Source organism: Sus scrofa, chromosome 7 (genome assembly GCF_000003025.6).
Source record: "Sus scrofa isolate TJ Tabasco breed Duroc chromosome 7, Sscrofa11.1, whole genome shotgun sequence".
NCBI classification, from domain to species: Eukaryota; Metazoa; Chordata; class Mammalia; order Artiodactyla; family Suidae; genus Sus; species Sus scrofa.
Window position 1 is genome coordinate 1,565,447 of NC_010449.5, and position 19,771 is coordinate 1,585,217.

At 53.8% G+C, this 19,771-nt stretch overlaps 1 protein-coding gene across 6 annotated transcripts in view; it reads right to left on the bottom strand.

Moving 5' to 3' along the window:
- The window catches only part of MYLK4 (myosin light chain kinase family member 4), an 88,415-nt gene continuing 71,013 nt past the window's right edge, over positions 2,370–19,771 (bottom strand). For all 6 annotated transcript variants that reach the window (XM_021100110.1, XM_021100112.1, XM_021100109.1 and 3 more), the window contains 7 exons: positions 19,283–19,424; positions 16,247–16,317; positions 15,362–15,490; positions 14,443–14,595; positions 12,207–12,285; positions 8,610–8,682; positions 2,370–6,211 (listed from right to left, as the gene is read on the bottom strand). In XM_021100110.1, the coding sequence (XP_020955769.1) occupies positions 8,635–8,682; positions 12,207–12,285; positions 14,443–14,595; positions 15,362–15,490; positions 16,247–16,317; positions 19,283–19,424 (622 nt within the window). In that variant the 3' untranslated portion in view covers positions 2,370–6,211; positions 8,610–8,634. The remainder of the gene's footprint in view (positions 6,212–8,609; positions 8,683–12,206; positions 12,286–14,442; positions 14,596–15,361; positions 15,491–16,246; positions 16,318–19,282; positions 19,425–19,771) is intronic.

Sequence of the window (19,771 nt, forward strand, 5' to 3'; positions counted from 1 at the left end):
AGGCCACCTCGGTCCCCAGAGGGCCAGGTCTCCAAGAAGCTGGAGGCAGCACCCCTGGCAGGGTAGCAGGTGTTGGGGTAGCTCAGAGCAGCAGGAAGAGGCCTCTGTCCCTGCACACTGGTTCCTAAGCGATGCACAAGTACTTTGGAAGTCTCTAGAAATAACTGGGGGAGTTTTGAGGAGGCTGAACTCTGCTTTGAGGCCAGGAGCCAGCTGAGCACAGGTCAGTATCTCTCCTAATAGCATATTGGTACCCACTGAACTTACTGATGCCCGCTGAGTGTATTGGTACCTGCTGAGCACAGGTCAGTGCCTCTCCTGAGAGCATATTGGTACCCGCTGAGCGTATTGGTACCCACTGAGCGTATTGGTACTAGCTGAGCGTAGTGGTACCTGCTGAGTGTATTGGTACCCGCTGAGCACAGGTCAGTGTCCCTCCTGAGAGAGTATTGGTACCCACTGGGAGTATCGGTACCCGCTGAGCATATGAGTACCCACAGCGATGTCCAGGACATGGATGACAAGCTCTCGGGCAGCCCTGTGATCAGAACTGCAAAATTAACCCACTCTCTCCTTGTTGGGTCTGGAGCCTCTGCTCCTTTCAGAGCAGGGTGTGGACAGGAAGCGTTGCTGAGGGAGAGGGATGGACACTGTCCCTCCCTTCCCCGGGAGAGGGCAGGGGCAGCGGTCCAGCAGTGAGACTCCAGGCACCCACGGAGCTGGCCTCAGGGGCCTGCCTGTGCTCAGGCTGGGGGGAAGGATACCTGCCTCTCTACTCAGGACATTTCCGACAGCAAACACTTAGGGTTTTCCTCGAATAAACAAGCCCGATGCTAGAGCTGCAAGTCAGTGTGGACCCCCCGCCCCAGGTTAAGGGTTTGCTCCCAGACTCCCCACCAAGTCCTGCCTGACTTGACCACAAGCCAAGGCTTCCCAAGACTCCCTCCGAAGCCCCAGTGATTTGCTCTAATGGTGAACAGACCCAGGGGAAGCTTGGCTGTTACCTGTGCACTGCGAAGGCTGCAGTGAGGACTCGGGGAGCAGGAGAGGAGGCGCAGAGGCGCGAACAGGCCTGCGAGCGGGACTTCCCTCCCCGTGAGTCCAGCAGGTTCACCAACCCGGAAACTCTCCAGACCCCGTCCTTAGGGTTTTAACAGGAGGTTCAGTACACGGGCCTGATTGGTCCCTGGTGGCTGTTGGTGACCACTCAGTCTCAGCTCCTCTCCCGTCCCGGAGGTGGGGGTAGCGGTGTGTGTGTGTGGGGGTGGCTGTGAGCACCAGCCCCTTGTGACCTGGTTGGCCCTTCTGTTCCTGGCCTCGTCCTCTGAGAGTCACTTGAAGGCAACAGCTCAGGTGTGGGCACAAGGGGCTTGTGAATAACAACAATTTTCTAAAGAAGCCTTAGTTTTGTATTTTTTACTATTTTATTTTATTTTATTTTTTTATTTTATTTTATTTATTTTATTTTATTTATTTTATTTTATTTTATTTTATTTTATTTTATTTTATTTTATTTTATTTTATTTTATTTTATTTTGGCTTTTTTGGGCCACACTCGTGGCGTATAGAAGTTTCCAGCCTAGGGGTCAAATCAGAGCTGTAGCCACTAGCCTACACCACAGCCACAGCAACCTGGTATCCGAGCCGCGTCTGCAACCTACACCACAGCTCACGACAATGCTGGATCCTTAACCCACTGAGCGAGGCCAGGGATTAAATCCATGTCCTCATAAATACTAGTCAGGTTTGTTAACCACTGAGCCATGACAGGAACTCCAAGAAGTTTTAGTTTTAATTGATTGGTTTAAACAGTGTAGGTAGTTCTCTAAAGGGGAGATGTTTGCTAAAAAGCCCCTTCGCGATAAGACCATGGCTGTCACAGAAAGTGGCCATTCCTTTAGGTGCTTCTGAAAATTTCTTATGACCATCTTATCATTCTCAAGAGTCCATAGTTATACATGTGTGGTTTGCTGTCACATAAAAACCTTGGGCAGGAGTGTCCAAGCCGCCCAGTGGCCTCACGGGTTAAGGATCTGGCGTTGTCACTGCAGCAGCTCCGGTCACTGCTGTGGTGCAGGTTCAATCCCTGGCCTGGGAACTTCTGCATGCCACAGGAACAGCCAAAAAAATTAGGGAAAAGCCCAGAAGCATGTGTTGGTACCTTGTAACCCCTGTGTTTAGATGGGGGAGCCGTGTTCCCCGTGGTCCCTGCAGGTGGTCCCGGGGGCCTTGTGTGACCACACTGTTTCAAGATAGCTTGGCTTCTAGACATGACAGGACTCACACGTCAGCCTGGTCACCAAGGCAAGAGCTGGTATCACACGCACCAAGTCCACGTCAGTGAATAAATAGGCTTTTTAAGCACAGGATAAATAAGGTCCATGTTTATTCTTCAGCATAATACATACGTGTGACTTCTTTACAAGGCAAAGGATTACAGCTGGATGAAACTGGGTTCAGAAAGAGAAAATACACATGGTTGTTGCAATCGCCACCCTCTGCCTCCATCTTTACTTCTTATCAACACTGATTACGCTCGTCCAAAGGGCTCGCCAGCATCTATCAGCCGGGACAACTACTTCAGGTGGAACCCAGCACAGGCACACTGGGGTGCAGAGTGTCGTCTCTCCTTTGAGTGGGGGGGGGGGGCGGGCGTGAATTATACGCCTTCATGGAAGGTGAAACTGCCCATATAAAGACCATGTATGGGCAGCACGCTGGATCGGAGCTTCTAAGAAGGAAATACACAGATTTTCTAAGACGAGAAGCCTTAGCCTTCATGCAATGCAAGGCAGTAACCCTAATCCAGGACGTCCCAGCGGCAAATGTCCTTCAGGACAGCAAGGAACCTGCCCTTAAAGGGAACAGCTTGCATCTCAAAGAGGCTCCGGGGGACGTGGTGATGGATGAGAAAGTGGACTTTTTTTTTTTGCTTTTTAGGGCTGCACCTGTGGCCCATGGAAGTTCCCAGGCTAGGGGTCTAATTGGAGCAGCAGCTGCCGGCCTACACCACAGCCACAGCCACGCCGGATCCTTAACCCACTGAGAAGGGCCAGGGATCGAACCCGAGTCCTCATGGATGCTAGTCAGGTTTGTTACTGCTGAGCCACAACAGGAACTCCAAGCATATGGACTTTGGTTCTAACTTAAGAAAAAGAGAAAGAAGAAAAAAAAAAAGCAAAAGCAAAGTGGGGGCATCGTAGCTGTTGAAAAGGACATGCGGCCCTGCAGCTGGTACCTGGACAGAGGCCCGTGGCGGGAGGGGCCCGCCGCCCTCCCGCCACGAGCACACAGACCGGTTTTCCAACTGAAGCCCCTCCACCGGGCTGAACAAGCTTGGGTCCGGTATGGGCCCCACCCCTGCGGTGGGGTCAGGGTCGCTGGCGTGGAAGGACAGAAAGGAGCAAAACAAGAGCCCCGCTCATGTCGCTACTATAAACTCCATATTTTGATTCTAAAGCAGGAAAATAATTGCCGTAACGATTTCCATAAAAATGGTGAAAATGTGGGTGAGATCCACGTTCGAACAAGTTACGTCCAAGCTTATCTACATTGTTGAGGAAAGAAAAAGAAATAATTTCAAGTCCAACCGAAAGCAACCACAGGCAAACCTAGGTAGTTACAGACCCGGCTTACCCGTGGGCCACCCAGAGGCCTTCTCCCCGCGTCACTTCGGGTGAGAAGTCACTGCAGAAGTTCTTATGTCCCCAGCTGGACATGAGCCCTTTCTCCCTGATTTTAAATAGTGACTGATTCTGGGTAACGGGTGGGGTCTCACAAGTTGCAAATGCGCTGGGCTTCTCCTTAATCGCAGTGGGGTCTCTCTCTCTCGCTGCAGGCAGTGGGAAGTGCCACGCTGGTGCTTCCTCCCCCATTTACTGGAGAAATGGCAAAGGCCTAGCGGGAGTGAGCGAGGCCCTGCCGCCCTCCAGGAGGGTAGAGAAGCCTCAGAGCTGCTCAAAGCCGCATGGCTTCTTGGAAAAGCGGATCCGACGGTCCCAGCGCAGCCAGGCCCCCCTCCACGGTCCACGCTCACATCTGGTTTGACGACTCCGGTGTGCAAAGCCCATTCCCACACAAGGGCGTGGAGGGAGGGGACGGGACCAGCTGGGGACCTAAACGCTCCCGTTTCACGTAATTCTAGACGGTAAGAGCTCGGCAGGGTCAGCTCCGCAGGACACACCCTCCTCAGCTCCCACAGGAAAGGCCTCTCCATCCAGCAGTGGGAACTGAACGGCAAGTTCTACGAGGCTCCACTTTCAGAGCAGGGCCTCCTTCCTAACCCTACAAGAAATCACACCCAGTGACCGTGGGGTCAGCAGTGGATGAATCTGGCAAAGAAACCATTCCTCCACTGGGCCTGCGCTGCCTCTTCCCCGTGTGGGGGCGGCCGGGGGTCTGAGAGAGAGCTGGACGAGCTCTGCACATCCTGCAGGAGGCCTCCTGCTCGGCTGGTGGTGGGGGGCGGCGGGGGCGGGGGGGCTGCAGCCTGGGACAGAACACACCCTCCACCAGGGGTTTCGGATCCGACCCCTGCATCCTGCTGAGCATCTGAGTGGACGCCAGCTCTCTGTGGGCTGAGCGTTAAGCCTACCCTGGCTTGTGTTTTTCCAGACTTGATGAAAACCATCAGCTAAAGATAGCGCAGCAGAAACGTAACACTCCCGTCACAGGGCTTCGCGTGTGTGTGTGTGTGTGTGTGTGTGTGTGTTTAGGGAAACTAAATTAAACATTTGAAGCAGAGTCACACAACAGGAACAGGAGGAACCAACCTCAGAAACATGCAGCGGCCCAGGGGGAAAGAAACGCATCACGACGTGGGAGCGAAGCCTGGAAAAGCACACGCCCCGCGGCACTGCTCAGCCAGGCTGAACTCATCACACACCCGCCTTCGCCTCTGCTTCCCCCGCACCTGAAACCTAGGAACAGGGGTGTCGTACGTGGACTTCTCTGGGCATGTGATGAGAAGTCACTCGGTGGGATCGGAAATGGTGGCAGAAGCCAACCCACGTCCGAGCTGCCCTCGCCGACGGGGCCGCCGAGCAGGTCTTACTTGGTCTCATCACTATCGGGACAACAGGAGCCTAGAACGATGTCAGCTAAAAAGAAAGGCATTCTTCTAGCTGGTCTCACACAGCAGGTGCTGGGGGTGGAGAGCCTGAGGGGTGGGCCGGCACTGGATGTGTCACCGCAGGGCCAGCTGTCTGCGCGGCCTCTGCTTCAGGAAGAAACAGCACATGTTTCTGCCGTGGCCTCGTGTCCCCTGTTAACTAGATGTGATGAGATGAGCTCAGAAGAGGAAGAAGCTGCCAACCAGTGAGAGAAGCTGTCACACCCCCCAGGGCCATCGGAGGTGCCCCGGCCTTCAGTCCCCAAACACTCCTTGCCCAGCGCAGAGCCACAGAGATGCCACGTGGTGAGGTCACCAAGACAGGCAACACAGCTCTGTCGCCCTGGGGACCGCGAGACCCATCTCTTCTCCTTTCGACGGTGTCCAGGGAAGCTCCTGGGGCTGTGAACACGCTTCCGAAGGCCGTGGTTGCAAACACGAACTGTGAACAGATCCCACCGCACCGCCCGTCAGCACTGGGCAACCTCCTTCCTTCCAGGGAAGGTTCCATCAGAAGGGAGCGGGCACGCTGACCAGGCACGTCCCTCATTTGAAGGCAGATCAGCTGCTCTTGGAGAGATTTCAGAATAAAAGGAAGATGCCTCGGAACTCAGAGAGCGCAAGTTCCAGAAAGCAAATTCTTCATGGGCTGGATTCATGGTTTCAGACCAAATCAAAGCAGTAAAGCTGTAGACACCAAGTGTGCCAGGCTGCCCTGCACTTAGACTTTTTTTCTGACGACAGAGTCACCCCTTTGGAAGGCAATTCTCCTTTCAACCTGGTTTAAAATCTCAACTAAGTCTGGGGTGTGCCTGCTCCAGCGACCTGAGAAGTAGCAGGAATAACCTAGCCGTCGCCCCAGGACTAGGATGGACCTTGTTAAAACTCAGGTGTGCCGAGGGATGCAGGTGTGTGTGTGGGGGGGTCTGCCTGAACCCCGGGAACACGGCCCTGGATGCCCCCCCAGGTGACAGGGGAGCTCAGAGTTCAGGGCAGTGACCCCCCTCCCCCAGAGCCACCATAGTCTTCATGGGGTCAAGGCATCAGAACTGCTGATTTTTCCAAAATCCTCTCAAAGCAGCAGCAACCACAGCAGTTTTCCTGCAAAGCAAACAAAATATGACTCTTGTTAATTCAGCAGGGCTTTAAAAATTGTAATTAGTTGGTTGTGTCCCTTCGGAAAACCACAGACGACTTTTTATAATGAATGTGTGTCTGTGAGAAAAAAAAAAAAAAGAAAGAAAAGAAACCCCTTGAAGGACCCACCGCTTCCCAGAGCTGGGGGAGGTTTTTTGGGGTTTGGGTTTTTTTTTTTTCTTTTCGTTTATGCAAGATATTTTAGTCCCATTCGCCGAATCGGAAGACAAGGCCTCTTTGTTTCCTCCGAAGCCAGGCCAGCGCCACAGCGGCCGCCACCCGTGCGCCCAGCGGCCTGGTCCCGGCATCAAAGCCGGCCCGTGGGAACTTTTCCATTTGCTCTGCGGCCACCTGTGACCCGGGGCCGCCCCCGGGGCCGCGTCCGCATGGCCCTGCAAATCCGGAGGTGCCCCTGGTTCCTGCCTCCCGGGCAGGGGCTGCAGGGCAACGGAAACGAGAAACAAAACGCCACCCGCCTGGCTTTTGGCGTGTCCTCCGCCCGACCCGACAGAAGACCTCCGACCAAGTGCAGGCGTCTCCACGCCGCAGCTGACAGCGCCGATTAGGCCTTATTCCGACGGCCTGCGAGCTGCGCCTTTCCCACAGCCAACACCCCCAACCACCAGATTTTAAAAATCAATATTATCTCAGCGTTGGTTTTCCTCAGATTCTGTCTTTGCCAAAACCCCCGTCTCATCCTGGCAGGAAAGGCCGTGGGGCAGGATCAACATTCTTCTCGAAGGAGCGGCTCTCAGAGTTGGTATCTTAAGCTCACGTTTTAATCGGAAACAAAACAAAAGGGAGGGAGGCCCCCAGGAAGCCTCTGCATCGCGTGGACCGGCTGTGGGACCAGGCGGCCTGGGACCCCCGCGGGGGACCCGGGAAGGGAAGGCAGCCTGAGCGGCCGGCGCCCAGCAGAGCTGCCCAGGCTGGGGGGGCTCCCCCAGCGGGTCCGGGCCAGAGGGACCAGCGCACACGCAGCTGTCTCCGTCCTCCTCGCACCCGTCACGGCCCGGCTGCCCCCCCCACCGCCTGGGCTGCAAGAGCCAACCTGCTTGGAAGGACTCATCCCTCTCCCACCAGCTCCCACTCTTCCTGCCAGGCCCTGGTGACACGCCGTTTCCTCCTGTCACCCCAGAATCACCCCGCCAGGCCTCCAAGGGACCCCGGCGCTGATGGTGGGAAGGTGGTTTGTGGCAGACCCTGGGGTTTGTGGTCACTGGGGACGAGGCTGCCTCTGGGGGGCGGGGGGAGGGAGAAGGACCGACCAGACCCGCTGCCCGCAGACTCCGGGGCACCTCAGGGGGTGCCCAGGCCTGGGGAACACAGAAAGTCCCCCTTCTCCACGCTGTCCCCAGACCCCAAACCACCTTCTGTCCCCAGAGTCCAAGTCCTTGCTCTTTTTGACAAACAAGAATGGTCTTTGTCAGTAGGAAGCCGAAGCCTTCCCGTTGACGTCACGCGGTTTCTGAAGAGTGACAGCCAGCAGGAAGTGACCCTCACCTCAAAGGCCGAACGCTGGCCGAACGCTGGCTTGCGACTTTCTCTGTGACTTACTAGTTTATTTCCACCTGATCTTTTTCTACAACAGACGCAAGGCAGCTTCCAAGAGCGTCTGCAGTCAGACGGCCCCTCGGGGTCAGAGCCAACGGGGTAGGAGGTGAGACGGGGCAGCAAGAACGCAGACGCCCAGGTCCTCGACCGGGAGGGGACATCATGCTGGGCTTCCTGGAGGTCTGCAGAGCTAAGCGCCCTCGCCCAGGCCTCTCCCTTGGGCCCTTAGTTGATGGAACCCAAGGTACTGAGGCGTAAAACCCTCTCTCTGAATAACCGCAACCGCGTTCTAAGCAGGGCAGAGGCTCTGTATGCAGAGGGGGTGCCTCGGGGTCCGAGGGTGGGCCCAGACCTCAGGGAGCTCCGGGGGAAAGAAGCCGGGGCTTGGGAGGCAGACACCAGAGAGGATCACGTGACCCGGGGTGTGGCGCTGGGGCTCAGCCTCTGGGACCCGGGCTCCCCGCCTCTAGAGGAGAGGCACTGCCTCCTCTGATCTCACGCAGTGGCTGCCAGGATGCCCAGGGACAGTTTCTGTGTGGTTACTAGTCCCTGCGCACCCACGATGCGCCAGGCCCCGTCTCCTGGCTCTGCTCCAACGATCTCACTGGAGCCACTCGACAAACGCAGGAAGTAAGACCACCCCACCCCTAACCAGGAAACGGGGGTTTCTCCACTGCAAGGTGGTGGAGGGGGTGCAGACACAGCAGTGCCCTCAGGGCCTTTTCAGCGGTGGAAACACGGCCCAGTGCCGCCCGGCCCCACCCCCACCCCCAGGCTCAAACAGCCTCGGGAACAGCCCGACACCCACCTTTCTGAAGGGCGCCTTCCAAAGGCTACTTGGCCTCGAGGTCCTGGGCATCAGGGCAGCAGTTCTTCCTCTTCTGAGAAAAACCAGAAAGCATTTGGGGGAGGATTAGAGCCTTTGCATCCGTCCCCGACTTATGATCTGAGGACACCAGAGGCAGCAGCGACTTGTCCCCAAGTGGGACAAGCTCCTGCAGAGACAACTTGGAGCCTGAATGGCTGAGGGCCTTTGACAAAGGCCCTGACACCTCCAGAGCTCAGCGCCCGCATCCCCCACAGCCCCCCAACGCTCCTGTCATCACTGCCTGGCCTCTAAGAGGCAGGGACAACGAGCTTCGCACCCAGTGACACTGGCTTTTACACGTGTGTGTTTTGTCAAAACTCTCTTTGACAAACACTCGTTTTGACAAAGCACAAGAGTCAGACTGACCACAGGATGAGTCAGACTCAGGGGCTGCTTCTCCCAGGCGCCCTCTAAGCCAGCAGACAAGGCTCAGCACCACCAACAGGCTCACGAGGACAGAGACGCCCTCCAGTCTGGGGCTTGAGACAAGCCATCTCGGAGGAGGTGGCATTAAAGTGGCCTCAGACACCCGGGGCTGATCCAGAAGGAGCAGGGGCAGTGCTGGGAACCCAGCACTGGGCACCTGGGGCTGGCGGGCCCTGCCGGGTGCTGGGCTGATGGGGACTCTGTGGTCAGGAATAGCACCATCAGAGCTGAGACGGGGGGAACGAGGATGGGGTGAACTCGGAGGAGAGCAAGCGGAGGCTGAGAATCAGCCCAGACACGCTGGATTTGTACCCTTCGACGGCCGCACCTGCAGCATACGGACGTTCCAAGGCCAGGGGTCAAATCGGAGCTGCAGCCAAGGCCTACCCTGCAGCCACAGCAACACCGGATCCTGAACCCTTGGGTGAGGCCAGGGATGGAACCCACGCCCTGGCGCTGCAGAAGCGCTGGCAATCCCACCGCGCCACAGCGGGAACTCCAGCTCAGACGTTGTTTTCTTAGCGCAGCGAGTGGGCCGGAGGGCGCGAGGGGGACGGGAAGGAGAGGCAAAGGGAGGGATGAATCAGGTGACAGTTGTCCCGCTTTCCGTCCTCCGGCCCCGCAGCCTGGAGCCCATCGCAGGCAGGGATCAGCTCTCAGAGCTCTGTCACTGGCTCTGCTCCACCCCGGCGGCAGCTGTTTCCGATGGAAGGTGGGTCACGGGTGGCGGTGGACCGAAGAGCAGTGAGCCCCACAGCAGCGTGAGCAGAACACAGAAGGCGGAGACCTTCGGGGCCTCACCGCCTGAGAAGGGAAATCCTTCTTAGAGTCATTGATTATAGGTGATTGATTCACTGATTGATGCTCAGTGGTTCAGAAACAGGAAGGGCTTTGAAGCATGAAACAATTAAAAGAGAAGTTCATCCAAAAATTTTCTAAAAAGAGTTTAGTTGTAGATAAGTCCATAGTTTGGGTGAGACTGAAACTTTCAACCTAAAGTTAAATTCATTCTACAGAACAGAGAACCGAGATCATTTCGAAAGGGACTCTTTAGGAAAACATCAGTCGCCATAGTTCATTGAAAAACAACATCTGTTAAGCTGGAGGATCATCTTCCAGTAATGTCGAAAGTGCCCGGAACATGCCCGGTTCCAGAAACGTCACACGGCCGCTTGACCCAGCAGCCCTCCACCAGGACGGCGAGTGGGGACCACACCTGGTCCAGAGCCTGGGTGCTACCTGTTCCCAGTGGGACGAGCGGACGACGAGATGGGGGTACGGCCGTGCCGGTCCGAGGCGCGGTGTGAGGATTCAAGGAGCTGGTTTTCACAAAGCAGTTAGAACAGTGCCTGGCACCGGGCTGGGTAATTTTAACTTTCGTGGTAACTAGCTGGATTTCCACAATGGAATTTTCTTTTTAATTCTCAGCATTCTTGAAATATCTATTCATCTCAGGTACCAACAGTTGGATCGAATAACAAAAAGGTGATTTTTTGCTGTTGTTGTTCCGTGGTTTGAAAAATATTTTTAAACCCTTTTCAACTGTATGATGTCATTAATTACCTGCTGTGGTTTCCACACTGTCCACGGCAAAAGGTGTATTTGGAAACCCATAGGCTTTTGGGTAGAAACACTTCGGTGGAAAATCGGCCCAGAATAGGCTGGTAACCCTAATAAGCAGTTTATGCAGTCTGGGTAAGGCACCAACTAGGTACTAAGCCTATTTTTACTTGACATCAGTACCAATTATCAAGGAAAGGTATATTCAGACACAAATAAAACGTACTACTGATGCTGAATTTAGACGGGAAGCTAATTTCAATAAAAACTGGATGTGGAAAAAATGAATACCCGTAGCACAGTCATTCCAAGGTTTTGGTCAGTGGAAAAGCTCCGCCCCAAAGCCCCTGGGGCCGAGGGGCAGAGCTGGGGGAGGTGAGGGCGCCCAGACCCGCCCGGTGTCCGGGCTCGACCGACCGCTTGTCCCTCGGACGCTCTGGCGGAGCTCTGTCCCCCTCGAGGCCTTATGCAGAGACAGCCCACGGCCCCCCGTGTGCCCTGCCTCGTTGACCACCCCAGAAGTTTCGTCAAGTTCCTTGAATGCTACGCATCTGCTTCTGGGCCGCCTATGTCACCCGCGGGGATCAGGAGGGAGGTACCCTGGAGAAGGCTCTTCCAGTCATCCAGGTGGCCGGGGTCCTGGGCCAGGGGAACCAGGGGGCCGCCCAGGGCTGCCCAGATCGCAGAAATAGGGAGGGAGAGCCACGTGCAAACTTGGAGCTAAGCTGCATGTGAGGCGCGGGGACCGAGGGTGAGGGAGGCGGACGAGGACGCTCTGGGGTCTGGTCGAGGCGGTTGGAGGATGGGCGAGGACGAGGTGAGCTGGGGACACGTCGCCATGAGCTGTGGTGTGGGTCGCAGACGCGGCTCGGATCCCGCGTGGCTGCGGCTGTGGGGTAGGCCGGCAGTGGCAGCTCCAATTCGACCCCTAGCCCGGGAACCTCCAGGTGCCGCGGGTGCGGCCTTAAAAAGATTAAAAAAAAAAAAAAGTGATCACAGAGTTTGGGCTCAATTACCCTCAACTCCACACAGGCTCCTCGAGTCTTTGGTAAGAATCTCCTTCAAACACACTTGCAGTAATCTCCTGACCACACTAAACATCACAGCTTTGGCGCCCAGAACCGACCCAACCGGGTAAGCACAGAGGTTAGAATTCTTCGTTCTGTTTCAAGGCGGACACTTACCCTGAATGTACATTAACATATATTTTCCAAAACTGTACATGTGTACATATGCTCGGCTGCGTGTAACGGCGCACGCACGTTCCGGTGATCTAATTCACTTCGCAATGGATACAGGGATGAAATGATAAACATAATAAACAGGCCTCTGAAAATAACACGCTACTAAACACCGTAGTTAGCATTCATTTAAAAACACACAAATGGCTCGATAAAAGCATCTTTAAGCAATTTAACACTAGCACGAGATTGGAAGGCTGGGGCATTAGTGAGAAAGAACTTCACTTAAGGCTCAGGTGCCTGTGGCATCTGAGCATCTGAAGACTGACGCCGACCGGCAAAGGGGAGGGGAAATACCAAGCACGGTTACCTGTGCGCTGAGCCTGGAATGGAGCTGGTGGTCTGACAGCCAGGGGTGCTTCAGGGCTTTACTCGCACTTATTCTCCAGCTAAAGGGAAAGGCAGGCAGTCAGGAGCGAAGACCCAGCCCAGGCGAGCCTGGCTCTGGCTGCTGCCTTTGGGAGACCAGACGGCCCAACGCCAGATTCCCAGGCACTTCTGTCTTTTCTGGAATTGCAGTCAAGGACTGTAGGTTACCGTCCAAACCCATCGGGTAGCAATATTGGTAAGACAAGCAAAGCGAGGAATTCGGAATGCTTGTTAATGACTGAACATCCACCTTCAAAGAAGCCAGTCATATATCTATTCTTTCTCAGAGTCTTTTCCCGTAGAGGAACTACAGACTGCTGAGCAGAGTTCCCTGTGCTGTACAGTAGATGCCTGCTGATTATCAATTTTACATACAGCAGTGTGTATGTATTAACCCCAAGCTTCTAACTTATCCCCTCTCCAACCTCTCTCTCCCCTTCGGCAACCACACATTTATTTTCCGTTTGTGAGTCTGTTTCTGTTTTGTAAATAAGTTCTTGTTTACAAAAGAAGTAACCATTCTTGATGGATGTCTGAACTTCATAAATTGAATGTCCATCAGTCAGTTGAAGAATAAGCAAGTTTGTCATTCTAAGAACAAAATTCTACAGTGATTCTTGATGGCTGCAAAAGCAACATGCATATTAAAACTTTTGAATAATATGTATTACCAAGGCTTGAATTAAGAAGTTTTGAAGAGTCAAATAGAGAAATCGATGGTGAGTTAATGTAATATTGAGAAAGAGTGTATTAGAAACTCTCGAGCCAGTAGAGGTTTATACAGTCAAAAAATATGAGGAAGAATTATAAACATTATATTACTTCCTACTTCTAAGCTTTGTAAACTTGTTTTCTGTGCTAATGTTTATTACAGTAAATGAGGTAATTTTTCAAAATAAAAAATTATGTAATGTTTGTTACATTAAATGAAATAACGTTTCAAAATAAAAAAAAAATAAACCGTCTGAAGTCTGCCTTCTGAAAGAGTATTAAGTAGTTTCAAGCAGTCATGAAGCTCAGTTTGTATAACTACTTCAATAAAATTACTTGATCAGATAACCAACTATTTAAGTATAAAAAGAGGAGACGAGTCTTTAGTCAGCGAAGGATGACATGGTGACAACATCACGAGCAGGACCCTAAATTAACAGACGTGATTTTTTGGAGTTCCTGTCGTGGCTCAGTGGAAAGGAATCTGCCATCCATGAGGACACAGGTTCCATCCCCGGTCTCGCTCAGTGGGTTAAGGATCCGGCATTGCTGTGAGCTGGGGTGTAGGTCGCAGGTGCGGCTCGGCCCTGGCCTTGCTGTGGCTGCCGTGTGGGCCGGCAGCTGCAGCTCTGATTTAACCCCTAGCCTGGGAACCTCCATGTGCCGCAGGTGCGGCCCTAAAAAGACAAAATAAATAAATACATAAACAGCAGTAAGATACGAAAATATCAAAGTAGGTACTGTTGGCCCTGAAGTCTTAAATGTTATCTACCAATGAACATTTCAGACAAAACCACCTGAAAGTGTGTTTGAAAGTCTAATCAAAACCCACCCCTCATGATTCTAAAATACAAGCCCCTAGGTTTCACTATCACTCTTCTTCATCCACTGAACTCGAATTATGTGGTTTCAGCAAGACAGAAATAGAAGGCCAATTAATACAGAACGCGCTCGGCCTTGGGGGAGGGCTGACTCCTGTTGATTATCAGTCCTGTCACTTCACTGGCCAGTGACCTTGGGCAAACTACTCGGAGTCTCCTGCATCGCAGAGAGATGCGCGTTTCACCCACGGAGCTGGGGGGCTACCGAGAGGACGTCTCTGAAGCAGTCGGCCCAGGCCCTCCAGTGAAACCACAGGCTGGTGTTCGGCTGCCTGGAGTCACACTCGCCTGGTAGATTGGAAGGGACCCAGGAGTAACTTATCCCAAAGCTCTCCTTTCGAGGCTGAGTCCACTGAGGCCCAGCAAGGGACCTCACTGCCGGAGCCTCGAGCAAAAGGCAGAAGGAGGGAGCCTTGCAGCCCCGTCCAAGCCTCTCAACGAAGCCCTCGCAGATCTCAGGAACCTGCGTCCAGAGCACCCAACTCGTCCAACTCCAGCTCTGCACGCGCGCGCGTCAGAGACGTCGCGGGCAAGTGTCACCGCCTCGCTGTTACCCTCTTTCCTTCACACAGGGGACAGGATCACCTCTTCTCCTTGATCAGAAGCTTGGAGATGAACTCCCGGGCCTCCTCCGACACGTCCTGAAATTCTGCATCCTCAAGGTCCCACCTGCAGGCCAGGATGTTGTTCAGGGTCTCGGCGTCAGTATCTCCCAGGAACGGGGACAAGCCGCTGAGTCTGTAAGACACAGCATCCGGGTGAGTTTTCTAAACCCCTCAGGCCCTTTACTGAGGGATTGGCTTTGGGGGTCTGTCGTTTAAAACTGAAAGAAGGCAAACAGCCAACAATGAAGTATAACTTTTTTTTTTTTTTTAATGGCTGCACCCAAGGCATATGGAAGTTTCTGGGCCAGGGATCAAACCCATGCGTCCGCAGTGACCCAAGACGCTGCCGTCAGTGGATTCTGAACTCACTATGTCCACAGTGGGAACTCCAGGCCTAATTTTATAATATGTTTTTGCAATTGAGAAAATGCTGGCTCTCCTACCCTGACGCCTAATCAAACAACGTCGCAGTGAAGGCGGCAGGCAGCCTCAGCTATGAATCTCATGGCACGGCCGCCTCGGGCAGCAGGAGGCAGCTGGCAAAGTGCTGCCACGACCTCAGATGGCAAACCCCAGCACGGGGACCTACAAGAGGAAGCCTACTTAGTCATTCAGGGAGTCCGGACATGAGTTTGGGGGTTTCTTTTCATTACTTCTCGGGCTCTGGGTGCTGTCCTAGAAGTCCAAGTGGCTGGCGAAGAAGACTCGCTTTTTCAGAGGGTGTACAGGGAAAGGCTGTAACCCTTTCCCCACGGGGGTCAGCAGGATCTAGGAAGTCCCAGAACATGTACAAGCTCGTTATTTTGAAAGACCTAAACTGGGGCTCTTATTCAAAATGGCAAAAGCCCGCAGAGCAGGCGCGGTGCTGGAGAGCGAGGGCGGGGCCGGGGTCTGCTCACAGCATGTAGGTGATGACGCCCACGCTCCACATGTCCGTGGGAAACGACACGAAGTCATAGTTGACCACCTCGGGGGCGAGGAACTCGGGCGTCCCAAAATTCACCTTCAGCTTCTCTCTGGGCTTGTACCTGGAGTTTGGGGACAAGGGGTCCGCCCATCAGAATCAGGGCAACTGAGAGGAGGCAATCGCTAAGCACACCGACGGCAGCCTCTCGGCGAGCTTAAAATCAACAGACTTCCAAGGGAGTCACGTCCTGGAGAGACAGCGTCTACGACCGCAAAGAAGCTTCCTCCTGCAAAGCCTTAACACTCCCAAACGGTTGTGGAAAAAGCCGCCCGATACTTAGAACACCTGAGTTACGGAATAAGACCGGGGGAGCAGGGGTGCAGACTCTGACGGGCGGATGGCCGGCCTCAGCCTGTTTTAATGGATAAATAGGATGCAGTGATTTACAACCATTTTATATTCTCACTGATGCGCTGAGGGCCGTGTAAACTCTCTGTCCTTTAAGAAGCACATCTGTGCCAGAACCCTTTCCAGTCTTGCTTTTCACGCTTAATTTTTTTCAAGTAAATCTCCTCTTTGTGGACAGAACAAATGTGAAAGACTAAGACAAGCTCCTACAAATTCGGAATTAGTGTCTCCAAATGTAATAGCTGCACCGTATTCGGTTTTCACAACCCCTATTTGTCCTGCACGCGCCGTAGAAACTCCGAAGCGCTCACATTCTGAAGCCAGGGAGGTAAAGCTGAAACGTAATTTTTGTTAAGTTGATTCTAAACAGGGACGTGAAACCGAGGTTGTCGCAGATGTATCTCTGCAGAGAAAGAGGAGCAGCAGGCTCCCCAGCACGGCTCACATCCCTACGTCCAAACTGACATACCTTCTGGCCAATCCAAAGTCAATAATTTTTATTTGTTTAGTGTCGCGATTCACACACAGGATGTTCTCAGGCTGCCGGAGAGAGAGAGACACATTAGCAATGAAAACAACAATCCCTCACCCAAATTGTCCTGAACCACAACTAAAAATACAGCCATCCTCAGGAAAAACACATCAGGCCTTTCACTGTGGGGCTGGCTTGTCTGCGTGGGTATTTTCTCCTTTAATTATGTGGTGGATGAGGTTGTGGGTCGCCTGCCAAACCCCCGTCCGCGTCTGCAGCTGAGCAGAGTGCGTGAGTTCAGGCCGGGGCCTCCTGCCTCGGGACTCTGCAAACGGACTGGTGGAGGCCGTCTCAGGCTTGACATCTGCCCCCCTAAAATTATTAAGTATGAATTTCCCCTTCTTGGAGGAATCGTTTTCCCAAGGATTTATGAGTTCCAAGAGAAAGGGCCCGATTCATTTGGGCCGTCGCCCTGAGCAGGCGGGATAACGTGATGGCTGCCGGGCTCCGATGCTCCCCTTGCGCGCCGTCTATGGGAAAGTCCTCTGGAAAATGACGGCCCGCCCGCCCCCGCTCGCCCTTCATTCTCGACAATTCCAGAGGTTTGCTGAGCTCGGCCTCAGTGCCCAAAGCCCTTGACTGAGTGTTCCCTTGGAGTCGGACTCAGGAAAGTCGTTGCCCCACCAGAGGGACGGTCTCGGGGTGAAAGTGGAGAAGGCCAGATGATGCTGCGACGTGGCGTTCACGGAATGACTCCCAAGTGTATTTGTTAGGATGGAAAAACTGAGATCAGGGGAAAGCAAGGGATTTGATTCAAAGTCAAGGTCACCCAAAAAAAGAGAGCGTTTTCAAAGAATTGCCTGAAACTCCCGAGGTCTCATTAATCCCAACTTTCCCTGAGCATGGGACTCAGCCATGTTGCCCCCCCGCCCCCCCGCAGTCCACGTCCCATCCTGTAGGTGGGATCACGGCTGCGCTTCCCCGCCTGTCTAAGTAGAAAACAGGCTAGAATGAGAGCAGGAACCCAGGAACCCTTTGTGGCATGACCCAGTGTCTCCTTGTCCATATCCAATAGCCCACTGCATGGAGCAGAATGCCTGCAGAAGCCTTTTTCTAAAATATCTCTAAACCAGATGTCTGGAAGCAAAGGTGATGTGTAGAGGGGTGGGTGCTCTGTGAGAGTATGTGGCCTCATGCTTAAAATAACTGATCGATCACATATAAAGCTGACCGATTGCCAAAGAAAACGATGACACGAAAAAAACGTGTGTGCAGAATGTAAGGAAACAGCTCTGAAGGCACTTCCGAAAGTTAAATTGTTTTCTGTATGAAATTAAAGTATATTCACTGAATAAGATTTGCAAAACACTCACAGAAAATGTAAAGGAGACATTTCTAAGCCACCCCTCATCCCGCCTGCACAGTGACATGCGTTCAGTATTTTTGGCCCTTTTCCTTCCAAGGAGCTTTCTGAAAAGGATGACTGGCCCTTAATGACTCATCCAGCTGTCGCCTGTATTATTATCTTTACGTACAAGCCGTAACTAAACTTGCCCATTGCAAGTGCTCCGTCAGCACTATGAAGCCACATAGGGAGCTGTTTGACTTACGACGGGTCAGGTCGTAGTTCCAGCTGCCAATCAAACCCCTTTAGGGACATTTGCAGAACATCCTTGTGCAATGAAAATGCTCCGGGAAAAAAATGCGTTATCAAACCAGCTCATAGCCGCGGGCTTCGCTAATGGCTTTTAACCTCTGACTTTGTCATTTTATATACCGCTTCCTTCTTCCCTGAGAATGGGAGAGGCAAGGCTCATAAATCAAGACAGTGAGGGAAGCCAGGCTATAGGAACAGAGGCCCATGGAAACCTATTTAAGGAAGTTAAATTTATTTAGCTCTGCACTCCCTGATGACTTACAATAGATGGTATTTAGGCAGAATATATATTTGATCTCTCTGTCATGCTGTGCAAACAGGGAAAAGAGAAGACGGCTGAGCCACCCAAGAAGATGGACTTTACGACCTTAGAGCCCGAGCTGTTGGGCCGGCTCTTTCATCGGTGGTAACTGTGCACAGTCCGGTTCTAGGGACTTCGTAATGGGAGAGGGCGAAAGGGAAGGCCGTTAAGTCAGAGGAGAAAGACGCCGGGGGCCCCCTGCTGCTCACATGGGTTCTCCATTGCTCCCAGTGTGGTGCCCGACCCCATCCGCCGCCCTTCTGCCCCTTAACCCTAAGCGCCTCCCCTCCGCCTGCCCTGTTTCCCATCCTGCCATAGGTTCTCCTCTGTGCTCCAGCAAGCCCGTAGAAAACAATCCCCAAAGTCCAGTGCTTCCTGAGAGATTTTAGGAGAGTGCTGTGGATTCTTGGAGAGCTGGAAAGTTGGACTGCTACCAGGGAATTCTGAGTTAGCTAAAATCCTCCCACTTGCTCAACCTAAAGATGAAAGGATGCAACAAGGATGCCATGGGAGGGAGGTGGGTGGGGAGGTGGTGGTGGGGAGGTGATGGGGGGGGGGGGGGGGGGGGGGGGGGGGGGGGGGGGGGGGGGGGGGGGGGGGGGGGGGGGGGGGGGGGGGGGGGGGGGGGGGGGGGGGGGGGGGTGGTGGTGGGGAGGTGATGGTGGTGGCGGAAGTGATGGTGGTGGTGACGGTGGTGATGGTGGTGGTGGCGGAGGATGGTGGAGGTGGAGGTGATGGTGGTGCAGCGGAGGTGATGGTGGTGGCGGTGGTGGCAGTGGTGGGGAGGTGGAGGGAGGTGATGGTGGAAACCATCCCCCATGTGAATTCCTTTAACGCAGGCAAGTTACAAGACTCTGAGAAGCTCCCCCTAAAGATGGAAACGTGCACACATTAGGGGTGACAGAAGTTGGGAGTGGGGAGACGAGGCTAAGAATCCAGATGTTTAAATTCCCGAGTACACAGCGACAGGATCAGTTTCCCAAGCAGGTGTCCAGTCCCCAGCAGGGCCCCCGGATCCGTGAGCAGGGAGGGTCTGGGACGGCTGGCATTTCAAGGCACACGGAGCACGGCCCACCTTCAGGTCCAGGTGGAGGACGTACATCTGGTGCATGTGTCGTATCCCCTCGCAGATCTGCCTGATGAACAGGATGGTGTCGAGCTCGGTCAGGCTGCAGTTGTCGTCAATGATGCGGTCGAACGGCTCCCCTCCGTCCACGCTGCGGGGACAGAGTGGGGGACGTCCTGAGCCGCCACCCCTCAGCGAGCACAGGCTCTCGTGTCGGAGCTCCCTGAGTCTTCCAGGAGACTGTGCAGCTACTTCTCTGCCTTCTCAGTTCTGCAACTCTCACTCTGAAGGCCCCTATATGAGCCACAGCAATTTCACAAATGGGAATCTCAAAGCCCCTTCCTTTCTTTTCTTCTGGGGGGTGGATGCAGTGCCTAGAGCATGTGGAAGATCCAGGGCCGGGAACTTAACCCGCACCACAGCAGTGCCCTGAGCCGCAGCAGTGACAACACCAGGTCCTTAACCCCTGAGCCACCAGGGAGCTCCTTCAAAGCCCCT